At 37.3% G+C, this 26784-nt stretch overlaps 1 protein-coding gene across 6 annotated transcripts in view; it reads left to right on the forward strand.

Moving 5' to 3' along the window:
• RhoGAP19D (Rho GTPase activating protein at 19D) overlaps nt 1–26784 on the forward strand; it is a 661344-nt gene that overhangs the window by 405843 nt on the left and 228717 nt on the right. For all 6 annotated transcript variants that reach the window (XM_090374624.1, XM_090374649.1, XM_090374631.1 and 3 more), the window contains one exon: nt 803–928. In XM_090374624.1, the coding sequence (XP_090230750.1) occupies nt 803–928 (126 nt within the window). The remainder of the gene's footprint in view (nt 1–802; nt 929–26784) is intronic.

Raw genomic sequence — 26784 nt, forward strand, 5'->3', positions numbered from 1 at the left:
TCTCTCTCTCTCTCTACCAAAGTCACCCTTCAGATGTAATATAAAATTGAAGGATAGAAACCACTTTATTAAAATAAATTTATAACAGTGAGTAAAAATAAGTTAAAAATAAAGTAAGAGCAAATACAAATAATATACTGAACATGATCAAAATATGTTAAAATAATAAGTCAAGATAAAATCAAGTAAAACTAAAATGTATATTTCAAGGAGGTGTGCCTCTTTGTGACCCAAATGGCATGGCATAATGTGACATAAATAGAAAGTTTGTTGTGTTGTAGAGTAATGAGGGCAGCATAAATCAAGTACACACACTTTTATTTTTAAGTATAAATACTTATAGTTCATTCAGTAGTGAGCTTCATTAAAATTGTGTGGTTTATAATCGCTAATAACATAAGGGAAGGTTTTATTCCAGTCATCATACATATTGGACTTGACATTATAATATAAATTTAAATTCTTGTAAAATTTGGTTCTTTTAAGTTAGTTTGATAACATTAGTTTCCTTATGTGTGTGTTTGTTCTAGGTTAGTTATTATGCTTCATGTATATAATTTTTGGAATAGTATAGTTTTTTAGCATATAATTTTTTTCTGCTCTTAATAGAGCTGAAAAAAGTTATGTTAATTTTACAAAATAAATTTGTTAATTTATTAATTTAACAAAATTAACTTTTTTAATTTAAATTTGTTAATATAACAAAAACTTAGTTTTTTAAACCATAATCACACACAAAATATCCAATTCATAATTGTTAAAGAAATTGCATTTTATATATTTTTTATTCTTAAACTTTTAGACTCCAAAAATTAAGCATGCAATTGAGCCATCATGTACATCAGAAGACATGACTGGTACTAGTTCTGTTTCATATCAAGGACTTCAAGGATGGTTAATTTGTAAAGCTGTTACTGTGGAGGGAAAGGTAGGTTAATATTAAACAAACTGTGTGTAAATTAAAATGCCATCTTTCTACAGTATAACATGTTCCCTATAATTCTGGTCTTCTACAAAAATATATCTTTACATTAGGACAAATAATGTTTGAGATAAATCAGAAAGAAAATAATAGTGGTAGAATAATTAGAGTAATTACCATGTGTAATAATTTGTTCACCATGCAATTATGTTAGATTCACTATGAGGAACATTTTAAGTGTACTCTGCAGGACTGATATTATTCTACATTCTGTGTGTGCGCGCGCGCGCGCACACACGCTACTTTCGTATCAAGTGTTTCCATTGTTTTGCCTGCTCTCAGTATATATATATGCATAAGGGGAGAATCCAGATAAGAATTGAATGGCAGTAATAGACATGAACTGTATATCATTTCCAAGCTTTATCATATAATTTGATCACGCTTGGATCAATAGCCTTGTTATTAAATAACATATTGGATCCAACCCAATTTCATTGCCACTTTTTTTTTAATTTGAGCTCTATAACAATGTAAATATTGTACTTTTTGTGTTTTACTCTGTTTAGTATATATGCTCTATTTAATCAAATCTGTCATACCTATTATTCCTGGCCTTATCTAGTCATAGTGCCCCTGGACATGGTTGTGCCCCTATTTTTCCTAGTTATGATGTACAGTGATGAAAATATTGTCCTCTTTGTGTTTTACTCCTTAGTTATATATGTAATCATACTTACCTAAATGTAATTTTCCTGGCTTTGTTGTCATGATGTCTAATACTGTTCATAGCAATGTTGTACCTTTCTAAGTGACAATAAAGATGATTAATTAACATTTTGTTATAATATGAGATCAACAGTCATCATTATTCTTTGGAAAATAATATTTTTAATATTTAATAAAATAAATAGGGAAAAATAATGAGAAGAAATAAAAAAAATTATAAAGGAGTGAGCTGCTCTGTAGGGAATTATTTTTAAGTATATTCTAAAGACCATTTAATATTAGATATCATAATTAATTTGAATCGTTATGATTAGTTTATACTTGTTGATTGGTTGAGTTGACATTAGAATTTGCATTTCATTTGTTTATTTTAAACTACATAGGGCTGTTTCCATGATATATGCAGGGTGTGTATAAATTTACTTATGAATTTATACAATCCCTGCAGAAATGAATCACTTATAAGTTTATCAAGTGGAAATCTGCTGTACCAATGGAAATAGAGAAAGGAGCGAATGTGGAGTTGGTTTTCTGGTCCATAAAGATATAAAAAACAAAATTTTGGAATTTAAAAGTGCATCACCAAAGAGTCAAACAGTAGCGTAGCTACCCTTTTTTGGGCCCCTACTTAATTAATGAAAATTGCAAAAATAGGAGACAGCCAAAGACGCCGGGACCCTATAGGGCTCGGGCCCGGGGTCATTTGCCTTGCCTACCTACATGGTAGCTACGCCACTGGTGTCAATACTACTACTTAAGATTTCTAAGCGATACAAGTAAAGGTTATAAAGATTTATGCACCAATATTGAGCCATGATGATGATGAAGAAACGTACACCGAAATTGACAGTCTTCTAGAAGAGCAGAACACACACTACGCTATCATTATGGGGGACTCCGATTCTAAGTTTGGAAAGAGACAAAACAGTGCAGAAAGGGAAACTATAGGAAATTTTGGAATTGGTAAAAGAAATGAAAGAGGTGAAAGACTTGTGTAATTTGCAGAATCTCGAGGATTGTCAGTAATGAACACTTTTCAAGAAAAGGGTGAACAGAAAGTGGTCATGGAAGATTTAACACAAAAAAGGTAGAACAAGCATTAAGGAAAAAGAAAGGACTTAAATCAGCAGCCATGAACAGAGAGACAAATGATACTTAAACTGGAGGATAGCAATGGTGTACTTATAAATAGCGGAGAAGGCATAATTCAAATGGCAGAAGACTACTATAGGGAATTATACAAGGAGCAAGGGAATGATGCCAGCAGTGGGGAGAATGGATCACAAATTAGTAACACATACGACATACCCGATATACTTCCTAATGAGGTAGAATATGCATACAAGAAAATGAAGAATTGGAAATTCCTGGGGGAAGATAAAGTTGTTAAAATTTGGAGGAAGAGACATGACACAAACTGGTAAGACTCTTCACAAAATGTATTAGAAAAGGTGTGATGCCTAACGAGTGGAATAATGGGATCATAGTTTTGCTGCATAAGAAAGGAGATAAATCAGAAATTGGAAATTATAGAATTTGCTTGTTATCCTGCATCTACAAGTTTTTCACAAGGATCATTACTAACAGATTAGAAAAAATAATTGATGAGAATCAACCAAAAGAGCAAGCCTGCTTTAGGACAGAATTATCAACTATGGATCACCTTCACGTAATATCACCGGTAATAGAGAAAGCAAATGAATATAAAACACCATTATGTCTGGCACTTGGGAATTAAGAAAAGGCATTTGACTCTGTACAGCATAAGGCAATGTTTCGGGCACTGGAAGGACAAGGGATTGACACCCCCATACGTGATGATTTTGAAGAAAATATATGAGAATTCTACTTCCTTTATTAGACTAGACAAAGACAGTAGCAAATTTAAAACTGAGGAGGGAGTTCAACAGGGAGACACTATCTCTGAAGTTATTTACTGCTGCCCTTGAAGCTTACAGAAGATTGGACTGGTCACAGAAAGGAGTCAGAGTGAATGGAGAGCACCTAAACCATTTATGATTTGCATATTACATTGTGATCATAAGCTACAGTCCCGAAGAGTTAGGGAAATTCTTAATCAGTTATGCAGAGTTAGTTAGGATTTCGGACAAAAGATGAATATGGCTAAAATAAAAGTAATGATGAACAAGTATGCCACAGAAAGGGTTATACTAACAGAAGGACCAGTAATTGAAAAGGTGTGAGAACTACACAACAAAGAATGGAACAAATTATATTAGGAATCACACTGTTAGATAAGAAGAGAAACACGGATTAGGCAGCAAACTCAAGTAAAGGTCATTCTTATCAAAACTAAAGAACTAAAATTGTCTTGGGCAGAACACATAGTTTTGAAGACATGATGACAGATGGACTAAGAAAGTAACAGAATGGTACCCAAGAAGAGCTAGAAGCAAACGTGGAATACAACAATGGAGATGGACAGATGAAATTCATGAGTCTGAGTTTTTCTCGTGCGATAGGCAGCCTTGATACCAGCAAGCTAGTGACAGCACACCATCAAAATGGTAACAGTGCAGAAGAAAGCAGCATGCACGTTGTGGGATACCAAATCTTCAGTGACTGTAAAGAGACATTTTCAATGGGCATTCCAAAAGACCCACCTATGGAACAATCAGTGAGGTAATGGTTGAAACACTTTGAAGAAATTATCAGTGTGCTGCACTAGAAAGAAGTAGGTAGGTATATCTGTATCTGTAGATAAAGTTTCTGAAATTTAAGAAGTGTTTACCCAAAATTCTCCAAAAATTGTGCCAGTGAACCCTGCAGCTGCAAATTCTATGAGCAACATTGCACAGGGGTTTTCAAGAGATTAAAGCTTTATGCTTATGAAGTGCAAGTTGTCCAGGAAAGTAAGCTCAGTACAACCTACAATGAGAGGAATTCACTGGTCACCCAAAGATATGCACTTTCTGGAAAATATTGTTTTCAGTGATAAAGTGACATTCTACCTGTCTGGTAAAATTAAAACACGGTTATGGCATAATCTGAAAATCACTACTCAAATTGTGAACACAAGCACGATTGTCCCAAGGTAAATGTGTGGTGCAAACTGTCCTTCAGCCAAGTGATTGGGCCATTTTTCATCCACAGAAACACTGTGAACTCCACAAATTTCCTAGATATGCTTGAATTGTATGCTTTATATCAGCTGAGATATGCAGCCACATGCATTCTTAATCTCTCTCTCTCTCTCTCTCTCTGCAAGATGGGGGCTCCATCTTTCTGATAGAACACTGGAACTACCATCTTGACATTCTGCATTGCTACCAAAGGTGCCTGTGTGGAGGTTTACTAAAGTGCAGTTGCTTGTTAAGAAATTCTTTGAGTTGCTTATTAAGTGCACTAACCGTTTTACAATACCTGTCACGATAAAATTTTAATTCAGCTTTGTAATCAGGTGAATAACTTAAAGACACTGTATTGTTTTTGAGTTTAGTTTGGCTTGCTACTTTTCATTCTGTATTTGGATCATAATAGGACATCCATTGAGAGACAATGATTAAAATATGAGGGGAGGTCAAAACGTTTTCAGAACAAAGTATAAAAGACAACAATTGTAGTTGCAAGCATATACATATTTATTTTTTTTAATTTATTCACCCTGAAGTTCAGTGTGCTTATTATATTTGATCTGCAAAGGATTCAGTTTCAAAAAAAAAAAAAAAAAAAAACCACAAACCCAGGAGCTCACATCTGGTGAGTATGGGCTTGGCACACCGACGAGGGCCCTGAGCTGGATATCATCATTCTTCTCTCTCTCTCTCTCTCTCTCTCTCTCTCTCTCTCTCTCTCTCTCTCTCTCTCTCTCTCTCTCTCTCTCCCTCCCCTGGTGCAGCATAAGCCTCAGGCTTTCTTGCACCATATGGCTGATATTAATAGTAATAAAATTTAATAAAATAAAATAAACATTGTGAAAGTTGCTCCAAGGGACCTACCTACCACAAGGCAGATTGTAGTGCCATCTGGCATCACTTGCGAGAACTACCACTGGACATAAGCCGAAGCTAAATACGTCTACCTCCACAGATGGATGATGTCGCAGAGAAATATTAATCATACTGCATAGAGTGTGCCGCAGGATAAAGTCACTCGCATTCCGGCCTTAGGCAGAGGGTTCGGTTCAAAAAATCAGACACTGTCTCCCGAGGAAGACAGTGGAGTGAGTGCCGCTGTCCCTCATATGGCTACCCCAAGAGAAGGGCAAGACCTTGCAGCGCAACTGACCACCCAGGAAGGGAGAAAATGCCAACGCACGAAGTGGAGCATTGAAATAAATACGTACATCATGCAAGAATACTACGAAATAACAAAGCTGCAGACTGATATGACAAATTTCAAGGTGAGACTGCATTCTAAGTGGCTGGAACGATTCCCGAATATTCAGGTCACTGAACAGCGAATAGCGGACCAGAGAAGGACCATCATCACGAAGAACCTGATAGCTCCTACAATCTTGGAAAATATCAAGCAGGGCATGAGCAATCTACTACAAAGGATAAAGAATATGGAACCAGAGGAGGAAGAACATACCACCACCAAGCCAGAGGAGGAAGAGCAAGAAGAAATACAACCCACAGCAGCAGAAGAGGAAAGAGACGAGGTCATGATATCCAGAATAGAGGATGAGTGGAAGAAGGCCCTAACAGAATTCAAAGGAATGGACCCCACAAAGACTCACGTGATACCGAACTAGAGGCCGAATAGAACCTTGTGGAGGGTCACAGACCACCTGAATCGGCACATAATACCGCATTACCTTGACAGCAGTGGTGCAACACTGGAGGCCATCCACCCAGCTGTGTATTATGCTGTGTTAGCAGCCATGAGGATTAATGGAAGAGAAGCGAGAGACCAGCAGCAGAAGAACCGAAAACAGAAGGAACCACCAGCTTGGGAAAGAAGACTTCAGCAAAAGATAGAAGAATTAAGAGTCAAGATAGGCCAATTGACCCAGTACCAACGAGGCAATAGGGGTAAGAAATTAATTAGAAAACTGTGGACGCTGTCTCAAGAGAGACAGCATCCACAGTAAACATGAGACAAAAAAATCAGAGAATAGGAGAGTACTTGGACACATTGAAGCAGAACCTCCTTGCATTCAGCAAGAGACTACTCCAATACAAAGAAAACTCCCAGAGGAAAATAAACAACCGAATCTTCGGTGACTAAAGAGGCTTCTACAGGAATCTCGAAGAAACTGGGAAAGAAGGGAACGGACCACCTGATAAGAAGACGATTGAAGAGTTCTGGGGAAACATATGGAGCAGGGAAGTAAGATATAATAGCCGAGCCACCTGGATAGAACTAGAATGCAAGAAAACCAAGGAAGTACAAGAAATGAGATGGTGGGAGATTCGGAAAGAAGTAGTAAAACAGGCGATCAAGAAATCTCAGAACTGGCGAACTCCAGGAATCGATAATGGCCACAACTACTGGTACAAGAAGCTCACTTGCACACACAAGTACCTGGCAGAGCAGTTCACCCGAATGATAAGGCTCCCAGAGACAATCCCAAAGTTTCTCACTCAATGGATCACATATCTGAAGCCGAAATACGAAGATACAAGAAACCCGGTGAAATATAGGCCAATCACCTGCCTCCCAGCAATGTACAAGTTTCTGACCAGCTGCATAACCAGAAGATATCAGACCACTTGGAGAGCCAGTACATAATGGCCGAACAGCAAAAAGGATGCAAGTGGCTGAGCAAAGGATGCATGGAGCAATTAACCATAGATGCCACGGTTATGGAGAAAGCCTACAAGAAGTGCCGCAATATGTACACAGCCTACATCGATTACTGCAAGGCATTCGACTCTGTGCCTCATAGATGGCTAATAGGGCGCCGAATATCTGCAAAGTCAATCCGATAGTGACAAACTCCCTAGAAGAAACGATGGCGAAATGGAGTACCACCATTAAGGTCAAAAACATGACAACCAGGCCTATCCCCATCAGGAGAGGAATCTTTCAGGGAGATGCCCTGAGCCCAGGGCATCTCCCTGCTAGACAGAACCACTCTGGTTCTGTCTAGCCCTTAACCCACTATTTACCATGCTCAACAGTAGCAAGTACGGATATAACCTCAAAGAAGGAAGGACGAACATGTACACCCTCACCCACCTGATGGATATGGATGACATCAAGCTCTACGCGGGAAGCAAGACGCACCTTCAGCAACTACTCCAGATCACCGAAGAATTAAGAAATTATAATAGAATGGAATTTGGTGTATTCCAGATGTCGGCAACCTTTTTTGGCTGCGGGTCAAAATCAACCAAAATGTGACTATTAAGAAGACGGTTCGGGTCAATGGGTATTTTCATTTTAAAACAGTCCGTTAGTGAATAATAAGATAAATTTTATTGAGAAAACTATTACAATATGCTTTTAAACTCTTTTTAAACTAAACATAAAAAAAAAACCAAAATTATAATTCTAATGATTATAAAAACAAATTAGATAGTATGAATCAGAGCTGTAATACTCAATGTGTTCTACGTTGATAATAATATTAGTAAAATAATAAGAGGAGTTCACCTCAATATAATACATAGAACACTTCCATATGATACCCTCCAGAAATTAAAACGGAAAAACCGAAAAAATCGACAACTTACCGGTACATTAGAGTAAAATATAAATAATTAAATAATCAATTTAACACAATTCAAATCAATTTAAAACAATTAAAAATCAAATTAACACAATTAAAAGAATCTAACGAAAATATTCAAAACGATTTTCCTTCCTGGTCGCAAGCCCACGACAATGTGTTAGAATTCGCATGAACGTGTCTTGACCTATCCCATAATGTTTGCAACTTATTAACGTGTCTGTTTTTTATTTCTGAGGCCTGTGCTTCCCGTCGTAAATCTATGGAGGTCTTCAATACAGACCAATCGTTCGGATGTAGATAATTTTTTAATTTATCGCGAAGCTTCCTAACCTGGAAAAAGTACAGTAAACACCTGCTATTCGTGGGGGTTACGTTCCTGAGAAATGCCGTGAATACCGAAAATATGAATACTGAGTCGTGGCTCCCATAGTAATAAAGGGGTTCCGTTCCAAAGTATGAAATATATAAAAGAAAATAGTCTAAAATTTTGTCTATGTATGTATTATATGTACCTTCATAATATGACTATGTACATAGACAGTACATAGTGAAATGCAAGCATATGGCATCGAAATGAAAACAAGAAACAGTTTAATATTAAATGTAATATTTATTAGAAATTTCAAACAAATCTTTCAAACCAGCGTCTTTGCTAGCTAAAAAACTTATCCCGCCAGTGCTATCACCAGTTTCGCTAAAGTGTTGATAAAGGAGTTTTGCCTTTTCACGAATGATGAGTGAACTTAACGGAATTTTATTTTGAGTTTGGTCTTCTATCCACAGATTTAAAGCCTTTTCCATTTTTTAATAATTTAACATCACGAGTTACAGAGCAAATTTTTGAAGCAATTAGTGCGTTTTCACAGACACTATGGCGGATTTTTCTTCCGATTTTTTGATTGATCGTACCGTTGACTCATTGATTTTATAATGTTTTGCCACTGAGGAGACACTTTCACCATTAAAAATTTTGTCTAATAACCCAATTTTATTCGCTAATGTCATCACCTTCTTTGATCTTTTCCCATTTCCGTTGTTATTCGTAGCCATATTTTTGTACGGGTTAGAAAGAATTGTCCACAATAAAGTCACTTTCTTCCGTTAACACACACTCGAAAAAAGTCTATTTTACACTGCAAACGGTAGATTTATCACTTTTGTAAGCATATCAATTTATAAATTGATAAATTCATTCAATTTATGAGCATATAAATTAAAAGCAAACGACGAAACCTTCCATGTCAAGCGCATAACACATATTGAATAGGGATTAGCCAGAAACATCCACGCTCGCGATTTTGTCACCCCTCTCTCCCCACCCACTGAGCGCTATTTTGACCGTGAAAGATAATTTTAGCCACGCCATGTTTTTTTTATGGTGGAAAATGTTCGCGCCGCTTTAAAATTCACATTTTTTTAGGTTTCATTTTATATTAAATCAGTGACCGCGAATAGCGGGGGTTTACTGTATTTTTGTTTATTCGAATATCTCAATATTCGAATTTTGTTTATTCGAATATCTCGATATTTGAATAAACAAAAATACCTTTCCCAGGTTAGGAAGCTTCGCGATAAATTAAAAAATTAACTACATCCGAACGATTGGTCTGTATTGAAGAACTCCATAGATTTGCGATGGGAAGCACAGGCCTCAGAAATAAAAAAACAGGCACGTTAATAAGTTGCAAACATTATCAGATAGGTCAAGACACGTTCATGCGAATTCTAACACATTGTTGCGGGCATGCGACCAGGAAGGAAAATCGTTTTGAATATTTTTGTTAGATTCTTTTAATTGCGTTAATTTGATTTTTAATTGTTTTAAATTGATTTGAATTGTGTTAAATTGATTATTTAATATTACTATTACTCTAATGTTCCGGTAAGTTGTCTATTTTTTCGGTTTTTCCGTTTTAATTTCTGGAGGGTATCATACGGAAGTGTTCTACGTACTATATTGAGGTAAACTCCTCTTATTATTTTACTAATATAAAAACAAATATAATTATCAAGTTTTAGTTCATTAATAATTTATGAACTTTATTTATAAGTGTTTTCTCCATTATCAATGGCTCCCCTGATGCTGAATTTGTGACGTCAGTTTAGTCAAGTCTGATTCATACTTAATCACCTTAAGACGAATACAAGCGTCTGAATTTTCAGTAGTTAAGCTGCTCCTGTTCTTACTTGAAATAAATTTCACGTGTGAAAATATTTGCTCACATTTATAAGTAGAACCGAATGCGGACAAAATGGCAAAGCCAATTTTTTTTCAAAGATGAAAACTTCATAGGAAGGGATGCCCAACACAATGATATCATGTGAAGATGATTATCTTCCGTGTTTTCTAAATCTTTCCGCAATGTCTTGAATTTGCCCGTCCACAACGTCGAACTTTTAAAATCAATCATTTCTAAACTTAAATTGTCGATTTTAAGATATTCAAAATACTGCAAATCTAAAACATTTTCCTCTATTGCGTTGGGCTGTATTATAAATGTAAATATTTCACCGTGCTTCTTAAAACTTTGAAATATACTTTTAAATTCACTTTTAATGTTCAAAATACAACTTTTGAACATATTTAGATTGCTTTCATCGATATTTTCTTTCTCATATTGACTTTTTAGTAAGGGAAAGAAAAGAAATATTTTAGTTTTTATGTCAGTTTCAAATAATATTAATATCGAACTAAAACTCTTCCATTCCTCGTACATTTTCAAAATTGTGTGGTTATTTCCTTGGAGTCGTACGTTGAAATCATTATAATGGTTCATTATGTCTGTTAAGAACAAAAGTTTAAAAACCATTGTTTATCCTTGAGTTCGAGATCATTTTCACCGATTTCGTAAAGAAATATTTGTATATCATCAAAGCACTCTACAAATCTATTAAGAACTTTGCCTCGACTTAACCATCGTACTTCAGCACGTAACAGAAAATCTCCATATTTCGATTCAGTTTCCTCCAAAAAAGCTTTGAAGCGCCTGTGTGTTAATGCAGATCATGCTACTATTATGTTTACGATCATAACAACCTTTTCCATTACATCCTTAAGTTGTTGCGTAGATGCCTTTGCAAATAAATTTTCTTCATGTATGATACAATGGAACGATAAAAGTGAGCGGCCAAGTTCATTTTCCATTAGTTTCACAAATCCAACATTTTTACCTCTCATAGCTGGAGCACCATTAGTTGTTATGGAAAACAATTTACTTTTTAAATCCAAATTTCCCATTTTTGAATTTTGTAAACTCTTGTACTTGATGCAAAATATCAATGCCTTTGGTCGTGTCATTCATTGAAGCAAGAAAGCATAGTTCTTCATTGACGTTCGAACTATTTATTGATGCAAATCTAATAACAATTGCCAGCCTAGCCATACTATTTACATCGGTACTTTCATTCATCGAGTGCAATGCTAATTATGTCACTAGATAACAAATCATTTTTGACCTGAGCGTCAATATTTTTTGCCATATCTTCAATGCGACACTGAACTGTTCTGGCCGACAATGGCATTTTCTTTAATTCTCTCAATTATTTGTTTTTTATTTGCGAAGTCATTGAATAAGTGTTTGGAACAATTTATGAATGCGCTTTTCAAAAATTCGCCGTCTCTAAACGGTTTTCCATTTTTACCAATACTAAGAGCTGCAACAAAGCTGGCAGATGTAGCATAATTGTGGCTGGTAACAAATCTCTTCAAAAATTTATTTTGTTTTCCATAATTTAATACACGTTTAGCAATGTATTCATATTTTTTATCATTTGGCATTTCACTCACATCTTTATGTTTTGAAATAAAGTGTCGCTCAATATTGTAAGTCCTGGCCGTAATTATATCTGTACATAAAATACATATCAATTTGTCACCATTTTCCATACATCCATACCTTTCAGTCCACACATCTTGAAATAATCTCTTTTTTTGCTGTTTGTTTGTCCATGGTAATAATAATAATAATTATTTCGCTTAGGTAACTTCTCGCGCTTCTGAACTGAACTACTGTTTATTCACGTTAAAGAAGAAGTAAACATAAACAAGAGTAGATGGTGATCAGCAGGTGGACAGGGCTCCTATTGGTCAACTGCAGGTGGCACGCAGTCAGAGCGCCCAGCCAACCAATAGGAGTGAATAAATGCTCTTTGAGTAATGATGAGATTCATTCGGACAATGTCGCTGTATTCCACCTATGTTCATTTCTGCAACTTTGTAATCAAACCAAAATGTTAATCTTATTATTTATATTTTCTCAAAGTGTTTGTTTCATGTTTATGTTTTATAATTTATTTTTATATGTTATACTTTATTTGCGGAACTCCAGTGGGTCACTTGGTGACCTGCGGGTCATATGTTTCTGACGCCTGGTCTAGACAAATGCAAGACACATGGATTGCATCAGGGAAAATTAGTCAACCGAAACTACCAGCTGCAGAGTGGTAAAGAGATCGAAGCCATGGCAGAGGGAGAGGCCTACAAATATTTGGGGATGATGCAGGCTCAGCAGTATAGCCATAAGGAAATCAAGGCTTGCCTGGCCGAAAAGTACCATCAGAGACTCAGAAGCCTGCTGAAAGCAAAGCTGAATGGTCGGAACACAATTAAAGCCATAAACACCTATGCAGTCCCAGTGCTAACATACTCCTACGTGGTCATAAATTGGACTAACACCGAGCTGGAGGATATCATGAGAAAGATAAGGATAATGATGACCAAGAGCCGCCAAACCACTCGAAATCTGCCGTGGAGAGACTGACAGTTGCCCGTGAAGGAGGAAGGGGCCTGATAGATCTCATTGAGCAACAGAAGACAGTGATAGTTAACCTGAAGGATTATTTCCAGAAACACACGGCAAGGAATCCCCTCCCAACCAGGAGGTTCAAACAAAGCTAGAAAGATCGGCAGTGAAGACACCATGGCAGACACTACAGTGATCTCCATCAGGATTACATTGATAAAATTGCTTCCAATGCATGGCTCACGAGCGGGACGCTCTTCCCAGAGACTGAAGGATTCATGCTCGCCATCCAAGATCAGGTAATCAACACCAGGAACTATAGAAAATACATCGCCAAGGAGCCCGGAGTGTTCGATGACACATGTCGATGATGCCACCTGGCCTCAGAAATCATCCAACACATCACTGCGGGATGCAAGGTGATCACTCAAACTGAGTACACTCATAGACACGACCAGGTAGCCAGGATAATACATCAGAAACTAGCAAGGAAATAACAGTTGGTCGAAGAAAGTGTACCGTACTACAAGTACGAACCCCAGGCAGTACTAGAGACCCCCAACCCACAAGCTGTACTGGCACTGTGCCATAATAACGGATAGGACAATCCCTCACAACAGACTGTACCTAACCCTTGTGGACAAGAAGGAAAAGGCTACCTATTTGATTGACATAGCTGTACCCAACACTGGCAACCTGTAGAAAACCCATGGGAAAAAAATCAGGAAGTACACGAACCTAAGACAGGAGATCAAAGAGATGTGGCATATGCAAAAAGTAACGATCATCGTGTCAACCAGAGGTATGGTGCCAAAGACCCTACATAACAGCCTAGCAGCAATAGGTCTCCCAGCAAACACCAAAAGGAACTCCACAAAGTCTCAATCCTGAATACCTGTAGGATAGCCAAAGAGTTCTTCGACCAACAGTAACACCAGACATAACAACAACACCCTGTGTACTTAGTAGCAATACCTGTGACGAGGTGAAACCCCCAATCAGGGAGAAATAATATAAGAGCAATAATAATAATAATAATATTGGTTGTCAAACTAGCTTTCCACAACTGCCTTTAGCTCTTCATTATCTTTAAAATGAGTCTACCATGAAAGTGAGACTTGAGATTTGAAGTTTCTGGACAACAAGAGGGAGTAATACTCTTGATCTAATTATCAGCAGTGATTATTCATTAATTAAGAATCTGCAGATAAAAGAACCACTAAGTGGTAGTGATCACAGTGTATTGATTTGGGATTTCTTAAAAATGTAATTACCATCCTGGGTAAACGGAAGGGCTTTTGCATTCATAAATGTGATTACTAGGCTTTTCGCCGACCAGGTTAGCCGGGTGGGTAAAGTACCTGCCTGGCAACCCAAAGGTCACGGGTTTGAATCCCGCCCCGGGCTTGGATCAAAGTACTGCAAAAACCTTGGGAGGTGCATTATGGCCACAGAAGCCGAAGTGCCAACAACTACCAAAAAAAAAAAAAAAAACTAGTCTTTTCATAACAACTAAGAAACACTCCTCAAGATATAGGTCTAAATGCATGGGATGCATATAAGTTTTTAGCTAACAAGTCAGAAAGTCCCTTCGCTCCCTTCTGCCATGAATTATATTTTGCCTGAATTATACGTTTTTATATTTTGAATTTTTATTAGTGGGGGGGAACCCCTACTTTCTGGTAATACAAAGAGATTTTTAGCTGGCTTAAAAACATGGTGGTATTAAGCCAACACCAACCTTAGATAATGTTTGACCTTGACTTTTGTATATTGGTAATGTAAATGCCAATTTCACAGGAAGCATGTTTTCATTGAAAAATGAAGTTATATTCCCCTTCATTTGAGTACATATGAATCCGTGGAATGTATGCTTTCGATCCAGATCTGTCACCTGTGAAAATTCACAAACCAAACATTTCTTTCTTATTTCCACTACATGTAGTCTTGTGATATTAAAGTAGTCCTTTGTTTTTTGTATCTTTCCTTTCTTAATTATGAAGTCTTTATCTTATTATTTCCATATTTTTCAATAATCGCTGTTTTCTTCGATATCAGGATTTTTAAGTCCTGCTTCATACTCAAGATCTTTTCTTCTCAGCCTTTCTGATACGATCTTTCTCTTGTCTCTTACTGGAATTATTAACAACATTGCTAATAGCTGAAGAAACTTGAAAAAATTGAATCATTGCCTTGAAACATGTAGAATTCAAAAAATTAAAAGCACTAAACTAAAAATATTCTCTAATTATATATATAAATATTCTTTTATATATAGAAAAATTTAAAGACTGTAAAAATTTAAGAGTTCGTAAAAGTGCCTTTGAGACAGATACTTTGTTGTAGTATGATGCAATCACAGGTAGCCCTGCCTTGAAACAGACCTGCCAATCAATTTGTTGTAGTATGATGCAATAGCAGTTAGCCCCGCCTTGTGGAAAGAAAAAAGTGTGCGTGTGAAAAAGTACTATTTTCCAAAATATTCTTTTATATATAGATTCGGAAGCCTGTGATAAGTATGAACTAGTCTGTAATCAAGTTACAAAGGAGGTTACCAAGCTAAGTCAGATTATAAAGTCTCTGGTAAAGAATGCCAAGGAAAGCAGCAAACACTTTACTTATATTAACAGTAGAAGGAACAGATTGAATCACATTGCATTACTCTATGTTGATGGTTTAACTGTTGATGATCCAGCTCAGCTTCCTGACACACTGAATAGATATTTTGCATCTATATTCACTCATGAGGAATTCTTTCGGCAGGGGAAATGCAGAAGTTCATCAAAATCTTAAAGGGAGCTAAATGAATTTGTGAATAGATTGGAAGAGAAATTGCTGAAGCTCAATATAAAAAAGGTACCTGGGGTGGTTGAGATCTCTCCAATTATAATAAGAGAGCCAGCGAAGAAAGTAAGCAAACCCCTAGCCATAATTTTGAGTGCATCTTTTTTTTTTTTTTTATGTGAACCCCAAACACGAGAGGTATTAGAACCTATAGTACTTAGTACCGTGCTTGGGTTCTGATAATTCAGGGGAGATACCCGTGGACCAGATATATGCAGACATATCCCCACTTCACAAAGGGAGATTAAATGGTGAAATGACTAATTACAAACCTGTTAGTTTAAATTTTTTTCCAGGAAAAATAATGGAAATCTCTGGTTAAATAAGTAATGCAGGACCATCTAGACACAAATGCAATTATACTGCTGTCACATGAATTTCTAAAGGGGCAATATTGTCTGATCAATTTGATTGGATACTATGATGCAGTAGAATTCTAAAATGCAGTAACAATGATTTAAAGAAATCATTGTTACTGCATTTGCTTTAATCTCTTGATATTCCACATAAAAGAGTGCTGGCAAGTTGTTGTTCTGGATTAAGGGATGGCTGAGTGCTCCCAGATTACCAGGATCAGTGTCATTGAAAGTTTACAATCCTCCATCTCCACAACCCTGACAATAAAGTGAGCAAATAAAATTTTTTTAAATTTTTATTCTTGTATATTGTATCTTGTTTATATGCTATACAATGCTGTTTACAGGTATTAGAATAATTTTTTTTTTTTTTTTTGTCCTTGCCTTTTCCCATTATTATATGGGGTCAGCGTTTTTATTGTTTTGGCATGCAGTTTTTACGGCCGGATGCCCTTCCTGACGCCAACCCTCACCCTTTATTCGGGCTGAGGATATGCGGTGGTCATTCCCTGACCTTCCGTATTTGGTGGTCACAGGCTCGAACCCCGGTCTAATCAAGAAGCGTGTGCTGTGCACTACTGCTCCTGCCCACCTGGCTACAGCGGCGCCAGGTATTAGAATAAATTACTTTTCAATAAATACAGTACTCTACAGTATTATTCATTGTAAATACAAATGGGGCTGTTGTACTGGATTCCATTGTTTAAGGAGATTAATATTGTATATATATATATATCCAGTAATATATTTAATAACAAAATGTAGCTTTTGGGGTAAAACGGACTTCTTCATCAGCAGTATACAGATTCTAATGGAATAATGATGTTAGAGACAAAATTTAATAGATACAGAGTTGTGTGTGCTGTGCTGTGATGCGTGCATGGTTGCAAGATTGATCATTCAACTACTAGATTGGCACTTATTTTTGGTGCATTAATGTCTGTGAGTTTTCTGCCAGTGTTTATCCAGCTTCAAGACAGTTGTTTCCAACATAGGGTGTAGCCTCGTGCCCTTGCAGCTATTCATGGTTCTTGAATTGCATGATATGTTAAGCAACTCTAGCCAGACGCGGTGGCGGAAGTGCTGGGATTGGTCGATCACTTTGTAATCACGTTTAGGATTGGTTGATCACTTTGTAATCACATTTAGGATTAAGGTCATTGTTGGTCAACCAGAAATGTTGCATGATTGCAGAGTGGTCAGGGTCACAAAGGCAAATTTATCTGTCATGCTCCACAAGGTGGTCTTGAAGGCATCTCGAGCTCTTTCCTTAGCAACTGCCACAGTCTTTGCAAGTTACCTGCTATTCACGTTAAAAACCAGGGAACATAAGCTGCTACAAGGTAGTTGTACGCATTTTATGTGATAAACCCAGAGGATTATGCCCAGATGGGTAGGGAAGCTCAGATGGTAGGGAAGATAGGGAACATATCGTCACGTGGTGATGATGGTCTTGGGTGGATTGCGAGCTCTTGCACGCAAGAGCTCGCAATCCACCCAAGCACTTGTCTAATATGTGGGTTGGATAACCACAATTGACCACGTCAGTTTTTACCTTGGAAATCCCAGTGCATCTAGCTCCTTCTGAGCTGGAAATGCTCCAAGCTCGGGAGAATAGAGTGTTGACAGCTGTTGATATGGCTAGAGGCGTGGCCCAATCTGTAGTTGGTAAACTGCCTTCACCCCATTGGCTTACGGTATACTGAGGTCTGCAGGCATGGGCCCACATGCTTTACCAGAACATCTAAGAATGGAAAGAACCCGTCTACTTTTAATTCTAAAGTGAACTGGATGAATACTGATAAAGAATTGAGATACTACAGTAGTGTTTGTCTCCGAACCATGTGGAATGATGGTGAAGATGTCATCGACATATCTGCACCAAATTGTAATGGGTACAGGCAGGATCAGAAATATCTGTTCCTCCAATTCCTCCATGGTGATATTGGCCATGACGGAGCTAACAGGGGCACCCATAGCAGTACCATGCACCTGCTTGTACAGGAAATCACCAAAGGTAATGATGCTGCCTGACAAGCATAGGTTGAGGGCAGTGCAGATGTCCTTTGTGGATAGCGATGTTCTGCTCGGTAGATCTCAGTCGTTCTCCAGAAGTCGTTTGGTGCAGTTTATGGCCTGTTGTACTGGAATCGATGTAAACAGGGACATGACATCATATGATGCCATAATCTCGCTATCAGCGATTGAAAGTTCATCTCTGATAGCGAATGAACTTTTAATGAAAGTTCTTTAGGTTGAATGAACTCTCTGCTGTTTGTGACAGTGTGGGCCATATTTCCCATTACAGGTGTAAGGAGTCACGCAATAGACAGCTCATATGTAGGCGTGCTGCAGCAGGACACAATGGGCCGGAGAGGAATGCCTGGCTTTTGAATCTTAGGTAGGCCATAAAACTGTGTTAGTTGACAGCCCATGGCATGCAGTAGACACCGAGTCAATGCCGAAATTTTCCCAGATTTGAACCATCTGGAAACTAGTTTGTCGATGTTTGACTCTAGGTGTCCCATGACTTTGATGGGTGGATCAGTCATCGGTTCATAGACATTGGGGTCCTGTAGGAAGTCAAGAGCTTTCTCCAGATACTTTGAAATGTGACAGAGCAATGCCCTTTATCTGCGGGGAGTGTGATGGTGTTGTCCTTTCTTATGGAGCAAAGAGAAGCATGCTGCCGTTGAAGTTGGAATGGAGAGGCCATGTGTCTTGGAGGATGGAGGCCGTTTTGAAGTAGATCTCGTTAGTAGTTTCTTCAGGGAGGTTGGCTATGCTTGCCTCTACTCCCATGGGCAAATGTGTGATTGGTAGCTTTGACGGTAAGACAGTGAACTTCATACTGGAGGTTAGACTGTTGAGCTGCTCAGATGTTAATTGCTTGCTGCTCAAATTCAAAACGAAGGAAGCATTATTGGTGGAATGGGTGGTCATCCTTGAGGAGTGAGCTTCTATACTTAAATTCACAAACTTCCGTTGTTGTCGTGAATGGTAAGCATCAGAAATACGGTTAGCTTGGCAACAAAGAGTATGAATAAGGTTAGAAAATACCATTGCTGAGATCCTACCTCTTAGTTCCTGTAAGAGTCTTGATTTGTTAAAGCCGGCTCCCTGGATTTCGGTGCAAAAATCACTAATGTCCACAATTTCAATGTTTGCAGGCTGAAGTTGAAACGTGCATGATCCATGCGAATGTTGCTAAAGGGAGCCTTATAACGGAAGCCTTGAGGATTGATGCTGTTGGGTTTGCATCTGTGCTTTGAACATATGTTGTGGCCATAAAAAGAACATATAAATACAAATGGGCCTGTTATACTGGATTCCATTATTCATTGTGCCTCATTTATCATCATCATCAGCCATTTTCAATCCACTGCAGCATGAAAGCCTCTCCAGCAACTTTCCAGTTCCTTCTGTTTTTGTGCAATGGCCATCCATTTACTACCCACAAACTCATGAATTTCATCTGTCCATCTCCGTCATTGCCTTCCTGGTTTTCTTCTAGCTCCTCTTGGGTACCATTCTGTAATTTTCTTAGTCTATCTGTCATCATGTCTTCCTGCTGTGTCCTGCCCAAGACCATTTTAATTCTTCAGTTTTGATAAGAATGTCCTTAATTGAGTTTGTTGCCTAATCCATGTGTTTCTCTTGTTATCTAACAGTCTGATTCCCAATATAATTCGTTCCATTCTTCACTGTGTAGTTCTCAGCTTCTCTTCCATTCTTTTGGTGAGTGCCTAAGTTTCACTTTCATAAGTCATGGTGAGGAGTACCTACATTGGTTCATTATTTTACGTTTCAGACAAACTGGGATATTGTTGCTCAGTATGTGACTATATTCCTGAATGCTATCCATCCAAAATTTATTCTTCTCTTTACTTCCAACCATTTATCATTATTACAGCTAACGATTTGTCCCAGAGAAATATATGATTCCACATTTTCAATTTCTGCTCCTTCTGTTAGTATAACCCTTTCTGTGGCATACTTGTTCATCATTACTTTTGTTTTAGCCATATTCAGCTTTAGTCCAAAATCCTTACTAATTGTGCATAACTGATTAAGATTTTCCTCTAATTCTTTGGGATCATAGCTTATGACCACAATGTCATCTGCAAATCGTAAATGCTTTAGGTACTCTCCATTCACATTGACTCCTTTCTGCGACCAGTCTAATCTTCTATAAGCTTCATCAAGGGCATAAGTAATCAACTTTGGATATATTTTGTCTCCTTGTCAAACTCCTTTCTCAATTTTAAATTTCCTTCTCTCTTTGTCTAGTCTATTAAAGGAAGAAGCATTCTCATATATTTTCTTCAAAATCATAATATATGGGGTATCTATGCCTTGTCTTTCTAGTGGCCGAAACAAAGCCTTGTACTGTATGGAGTCAAATGCCTTTTCATAATCCACGAATGTCAGGCATAATGGTATTTTATATTAATTTGCTTTGTCCATTAGCTGTAATATTACATGAAGGTGATCCATAGTTGAGATTCCTGTCCTTAAGCCAGCTTACTTTTTTGTTTGATTCTCATCAAATATTTGTTCTAATCTGTTAGTAATGGTAGATGTGCGATAACAAGGAAAATTGGTCTATAATTTCCAATTTCTGATTTATCTCCTTTCTTATACAGCAAAACTATGATTGCATTATTCCACTCCTTAGGCATGACACTTTTTTCTAATGCATTTTGTGAAGAGTCTTGCCAGTTTTTGTATCAGGTCTCCTCCTCCCAATTTTAACAACTCTAAAGTAACTTCATCTTCCCCTGGGGCTTTCTTATTCTTCATTTACTTTGACGCATGTTCTAACTCATCAGGAAGAATAACGGATAAGTTGTGTATGTAGGGCTCACAATACCGGTCAAAATCTTAATACCGGTATTTTGGTATTTTTAATTTATGAAACCAGGATATCGGTATTAATACCAGTATTCCAAAAAAAAAAAGAAGGGGGGCTTAGAGGGGAACAGGTATCCTGTGTGTTATCAGACACTCAGCCTACAACACTGCTGGATCCAATATCTCTCTAATACAGAAGATTTAGGAGAAGTCCGGATGGCTTGCCTCCCTAAAATCCACTCATGCATACCTTCTCGATGGGAAGCCCTGTTAAGTCACTTAGGTGGCAACGAACGTGTAGAGTGGTTCTCTTCGAGTTGCCTGGTCAGCGTGAAGAGGAAAAGACCAAACTCTCCAGCATATGACAGCCCAACAAAACAAATGGCCCTCAGTCTCCAGCAGCTTTCACTCCCCCTCTTACGGCAACGAGACGATCAGAGTGGAAGCAGAGGGTGCTAAGAATCTCTGGGTACGACCAGGTTGCCATGCACAGAAACTGAACTTGGCCTGTTATAATGTAAGATCACTCATCGGTGAAGACAGGATATAAGAGCTGGAAAAGGAATTAGAAAATGTGAATTGGAATATCATTGGTTTGGCTGAAACAAGAAGAAGAAATGAATCACTTATAGGTTTATCAAGGAAACAGTGAAAGGAGTGAAGGTGGAGTTGGGTTTCTGGTCCATAAAGATTTTAAAAACAACATTTTGGAATTCAAAAGTACATCACCAAGGGTGTCAAGACTAATACTCAAGATTTCTAAGAGGTACAAGCTAAAGGTTATAATGATTTATGCACCAACATCAAGCCATGATGATGATGAAGAGGTTGAAGAAATGTACACTGAAATTGAAAGCCTTCTAGATGAGAAGAAAACCCTCTACACTATTATTATGGGGGACTTCAATGCTAAGGTTGGAAAAAGACAAAACAGCGCAGAAAGGGGAACTATAGGAAATTTTGGAATTGGTGAAAGAAATGAAAGAGGTGGAAGACTTGTGGAATTTGCAGAATCTCAAGGACTCAGTAATGAACACTTTTTTCAAGAAAAGGGTGAACAGAAAGTGGACATGGAAGAGTCCAAATGGATTAACAACTAATGAAATAGACTTCATCCTCACTAACAGAAGATGTATTGTGAATGATGGTACCGTCCTGAATAAGGTAAATGTTGGAAGTGATCACAGAATGATAAGATAGTTTTGCTGCATAAGAAAGGAGATAAATCAGAAATCAGAAATTGGAAATTATAGACCAATTAGCTTGTTATCCCACAAGTTGTTCACAAGGGTCATTACTAACAGATTAGAAAGAATACTTGATGAGAATCAACCAAAAGAGCAAGCTGGCTTTAGGACAGGATTCTCAACTATGGATCATCTTCACGTAATATCACAGCTAATGGAGAAAGCAAATGAATATAAAACACCATTATGCCTGGCATTTGTGGATTATGAAAAGGCATTTGACTCCATACAGCATAAGGCAATGTTTCGGGCACTGGAAAGACAAGGCATAGATAACCCGCATATTATGATTTTGAAGAAAATATATGAGAGTGCTACCCCCTTCATTAGACTAGACAAAGACAGTAGGAAATTTAAAATCGAGAAAAGAGTTCAACAAGAAGACAACAATATCTCCGAAGCTGTTTACTGCTGCCCTTGAGGAAGCTTTCAGAAGATTAGACTGGTCGCAAAAAGGAGGCAATGTGAACGGAGAGTACCTAAACCATTTACGATTTGCAGATGGCATTGTGGTCATAAGCCATGACCCAAAAAATTAGAGGAAAATCTTAATCAGTTATGCACAGTTAGTAAGGATTTTGGACTAAAGATGAATATGGCTAAAACAAAAGTAATGATGAACAAGTATGCCACAGAAAGAGAAATAATGATTGAAGGAGCAGTAATTGAAAAGGTGGAGTCATATACTTATCTAGGACAAGTTATTAGCTGTAATAATGATAAATAGCTGGAAGTCAAGAGAAGAATAAATTTTGGATGGATAGCATTCAGGAAATATAGTCACATACTGAAGAGCAATATCCCAGTTTGTCTGAAACGTAAAATAATGGATCAATGTATACTCCCCATCATGACTTATGGAAGTGAAACTTGGGCACTCACCAAAAGAATGGAAGAGAAGCTGAGAACTACACAGCGAAGAATGGAACGAATTATATTGGGAATCAGACTGTTAGATAAGAAGAGAAACACATGGATTAGGCAGCAAACTCAAGTAAAGGACATTCTTATCAAAACTGAAGAACTAAAATGGTCTTGGGCAGGACACATAGCTCGAAGACATGATGACAGATGGACTAAGAAAAAGCAGAATGGTACCCAAGAGGAGCTAGAAGAAAACCTGGAAGACAAAGGCGGAGATGGATAGATGAAATTCATGAATTTGTGGGTAGTAAATGGATGGCCAGTGCTCAAAACAGAAGGAACTGGAAAGTTGCTGGAGAGGCCTCCATCCTGCAGTGGATTGAAAATTGCTGATGATGATGATGATTACAAAAAAAAAAAACATTTTTTGCAATAAATTTTTATGACAATTTGGTGCAATAAAAGAAGGAAAAAACATATAATTATTTGAATTCATGTTTTAAATTAAATTTTTATTACAAGAATAAATATTCTAGCAAAAATTATTAAACATAGTTATTCTAAAAACATAGGAATAATCATCTACACTACCTGTCCGAATAAAGCGAGCTCTTAAGAAACTCAATAGTGTTATTGTTTAAACTGTATCTAAATTTGGTACATATTTAATTAGCTGCAAAAATTATCCTTTTGGATTCTGTTCTGGTTGGTGCTTTGTACTGAGATAGTTGTAGATGAGTTGCAGTTTAACACCCCCCCCCCCTCTTATTTCCTTTTTGACTTTTTATGGTACTATACCCATATTAACGAAAGAAAGGGACTGACGTTTAAGCTTCGTGAGGAATCCAAGTCTGAGTTGGGGGGGGGGGGGTATTAATTTTTATTTCCCTGTATCTTAGTATTGCAGCAGTGGTCATTGTTATGATTTTCATACAGCAGCTCCTCTCAAGCACTAAGCCACGCAAGCTACCTGACTGCGTTAAAAAATGAGAATTTCCAGGAGCTGAAGGATGTTCCCCCCCCACACACGAGTATATATACTATATATCGTATATATATATATTATATGTGAGCTGTCAGTTTCTCAAGAGCAGTGATACAAATATATACAACAAAAGTCATTTATCTTACAAATCTACTTACAATATATAACTGGTGTTCATTTTCATCTGATCCATTCATTTTTCTCATTTAATCTGTTATTATGTGCTATCATTTCCATAAAATTTCTCTCAATTAACAATCCCAACTCTCTCTTCAGCTTCAAACACTAAACTAATTCAATCTTAATCACTTCCTCATAATACTCTTAATCACCAATATCAATTCTCTTCACAACAGCAATCTATAAATCGCTAACTTAATGCTAACAATTCCACGTAATCTCTTAATTTAGCAGTATCAATTTTATTTACAACTTCAACCAATAAACCAACTCAAAACTAAACATTTCCTTATTTCTCGTGTTTCTTGAACTTCAACCTTACTCTAAAATAATCTCCCATTTTATCTAAGTACCATTTCCAAAACAACACAGTTCAGGGGACTTACCTTCCTTCTCTTTCGCAGTGGCATTCATTTTTGTGTATTCCTTCCACGGAGTGTGGTGATCTCCCTCCCTCCCTCCCTCTCTCTCTCTCTCTCTCTCTCTCTCTCTCTCTCTCTCTTTCTCTCTCTCTCTCTCTCTCTCCTTGGTTGAACTCTACTGTCTTATTTTGGGATTTTGAGAAAAGTTCTTTGTTAATACTGAAGGAAATTACCACAGCAGTAGTAGAAGCCAGGGAACTATCTGACTGGCTTGTTATTCAACGTCCGGATTAACTTCTAGCACAGGAACATGCTGAGCGGAACCCTTCACTTTATAGCTGAACACTCCCAGAACTGCCACTGGAAGTCTGAAACCCCTCCTAATAACAACTGCAAACTCCTCTTTTATGTGAGCACCTTATTTCCTTCTCATTTATTTATTTATTGAATTGATTGCAAGTTACATTCGCCCCTTGTATACTACCTTTTCATATGCAAGTTTATGTGCAAACCCCAGTGGGGTTTGCACGCATTTACGTATCTTCTCCTATCTAATTTAAACCTAGCCCAATCATGGTGTTATTCTTTAAACTCACTATTCTTCCTTTGTTGGGAAAAACAGAATATTTTTCCCACACAACGAAACACTTTGACCTTTTACCTTTAGATCACCTGTTCACAATACCTTTTGAAGTACTGCTCCATACCAACACCCTAAATACACTAAATGTTGCTTGTCGCATCCTCAAGTAGAGGTGTAATAGAGGGATTAAACTATGGTTCAGAAGCTTTTAATTTTAAACCTTCTACCCTGCCATACGATTGTTCACCATATTCCTTTACTGCCCTACCAGGCCTGCTCCCACAAATGGAAATATTTCCGTAATGATGTTTTCATTATTCCTTAAGTGCTTTACTTCCACACACACTATACTTACTAAGAGAAATATATTTGCAAGATTTTATGTCTTACAGTTTGATGACATTTTCAGGTTTCCGTTGCATTTGTACTGTGTATAACAATCCCTCATTTGCAAATCCAGCAGTATTAATGATTTTATAACCTTTATATGAAAAAATCATGGATAATTATTTTTTTAATTAGTACCAAAAAAACCGGTATTTTTGTATCAATACCAGGATTTAAATACTGGAAAAAAATTACTGGGATCCCGGAATCTTGATATTGTAAGTCCTAGTCGTATGTGTTACTAATTTGCAATCCATATTCCCCACTGCTGGCATAATTCCCTCGCTCCTTGTATAATTCTGTATAGTAGTCTTCTGTTATTTGAATTATGCCTTCTCTGCTATTTATAAGTACACTTTCACTATTCTTCAGTTTTAGTATTAGTGTCTTTATCTATTACTGCTCATGGCTGCTGATTTAAGTCCTTTGTTTTTCCTTAATGCTTGTTCTACTTTTCTTGTGTTAAATCTTCCTATGTCCTCTCTGAGTCTTTTTCTAATGGCTTTGCTTAACTCCATTATATTCAGTGTTTATCTTGCTCTTCATTTGTCATCTTCGTTTCATCATGACAAGTGTTTCATGTTTGTATTTTTTTTTTATCTATAGGTTTCTCGTGCTTTATCACTTTCAGAATGTTGTAGTATTCCTCATCAATATCTTGGTCCTGAGCAGTCTGCAGAAGCTCAAACTTGTTCTTAAGTTCAAGCGCATACTGTTTTTTCTCCTCTTCTGTTATCTCAAAGACCTTTGTACTATTTACTTAAGTTCCCATACGTGGTGCCTTTTCTCCTCTTATGTTATCTGAAAGACCATATTATTTACTCGAGTCAGTTATTTTCCTTTCTTTTGTTACATCTATATCAAGTGTGCATCTTACCATTCTGTGATCACTTCCAACATTTACCTTGTTCAGAACGGTAACATTATTCACGATATATCTTCTGTTAGTGAGGATGAAGTCGATTTCATTAGTTGTTAATCCATTTGGACTCTTCCATGTCCAATTTCTGTTTGCCCTTTTCTTGAAAAAAAGTGTTCATTACTGACATTCCTCGAGATTTTGCTAATTCCACAAGTCTTTCACTT

The sequence above is a fragment of the Mastigoproctus giganteus genome, chromosome 1 (assembly GCF_048544385.1).
Source record: "Mastigoproctus giganteus isolate SK-2022 chromosome 1, ASM4854438v1, whole genome shotgun sequence".
Classification (NCBI taxonomy): domain Eukaryota; kingdom Metazoa; phylum Arthropoda; class Arachnida; order Uropygi; family Thelyphonidae; genus Mastigoproctus; species Mastigoproctus giganteus.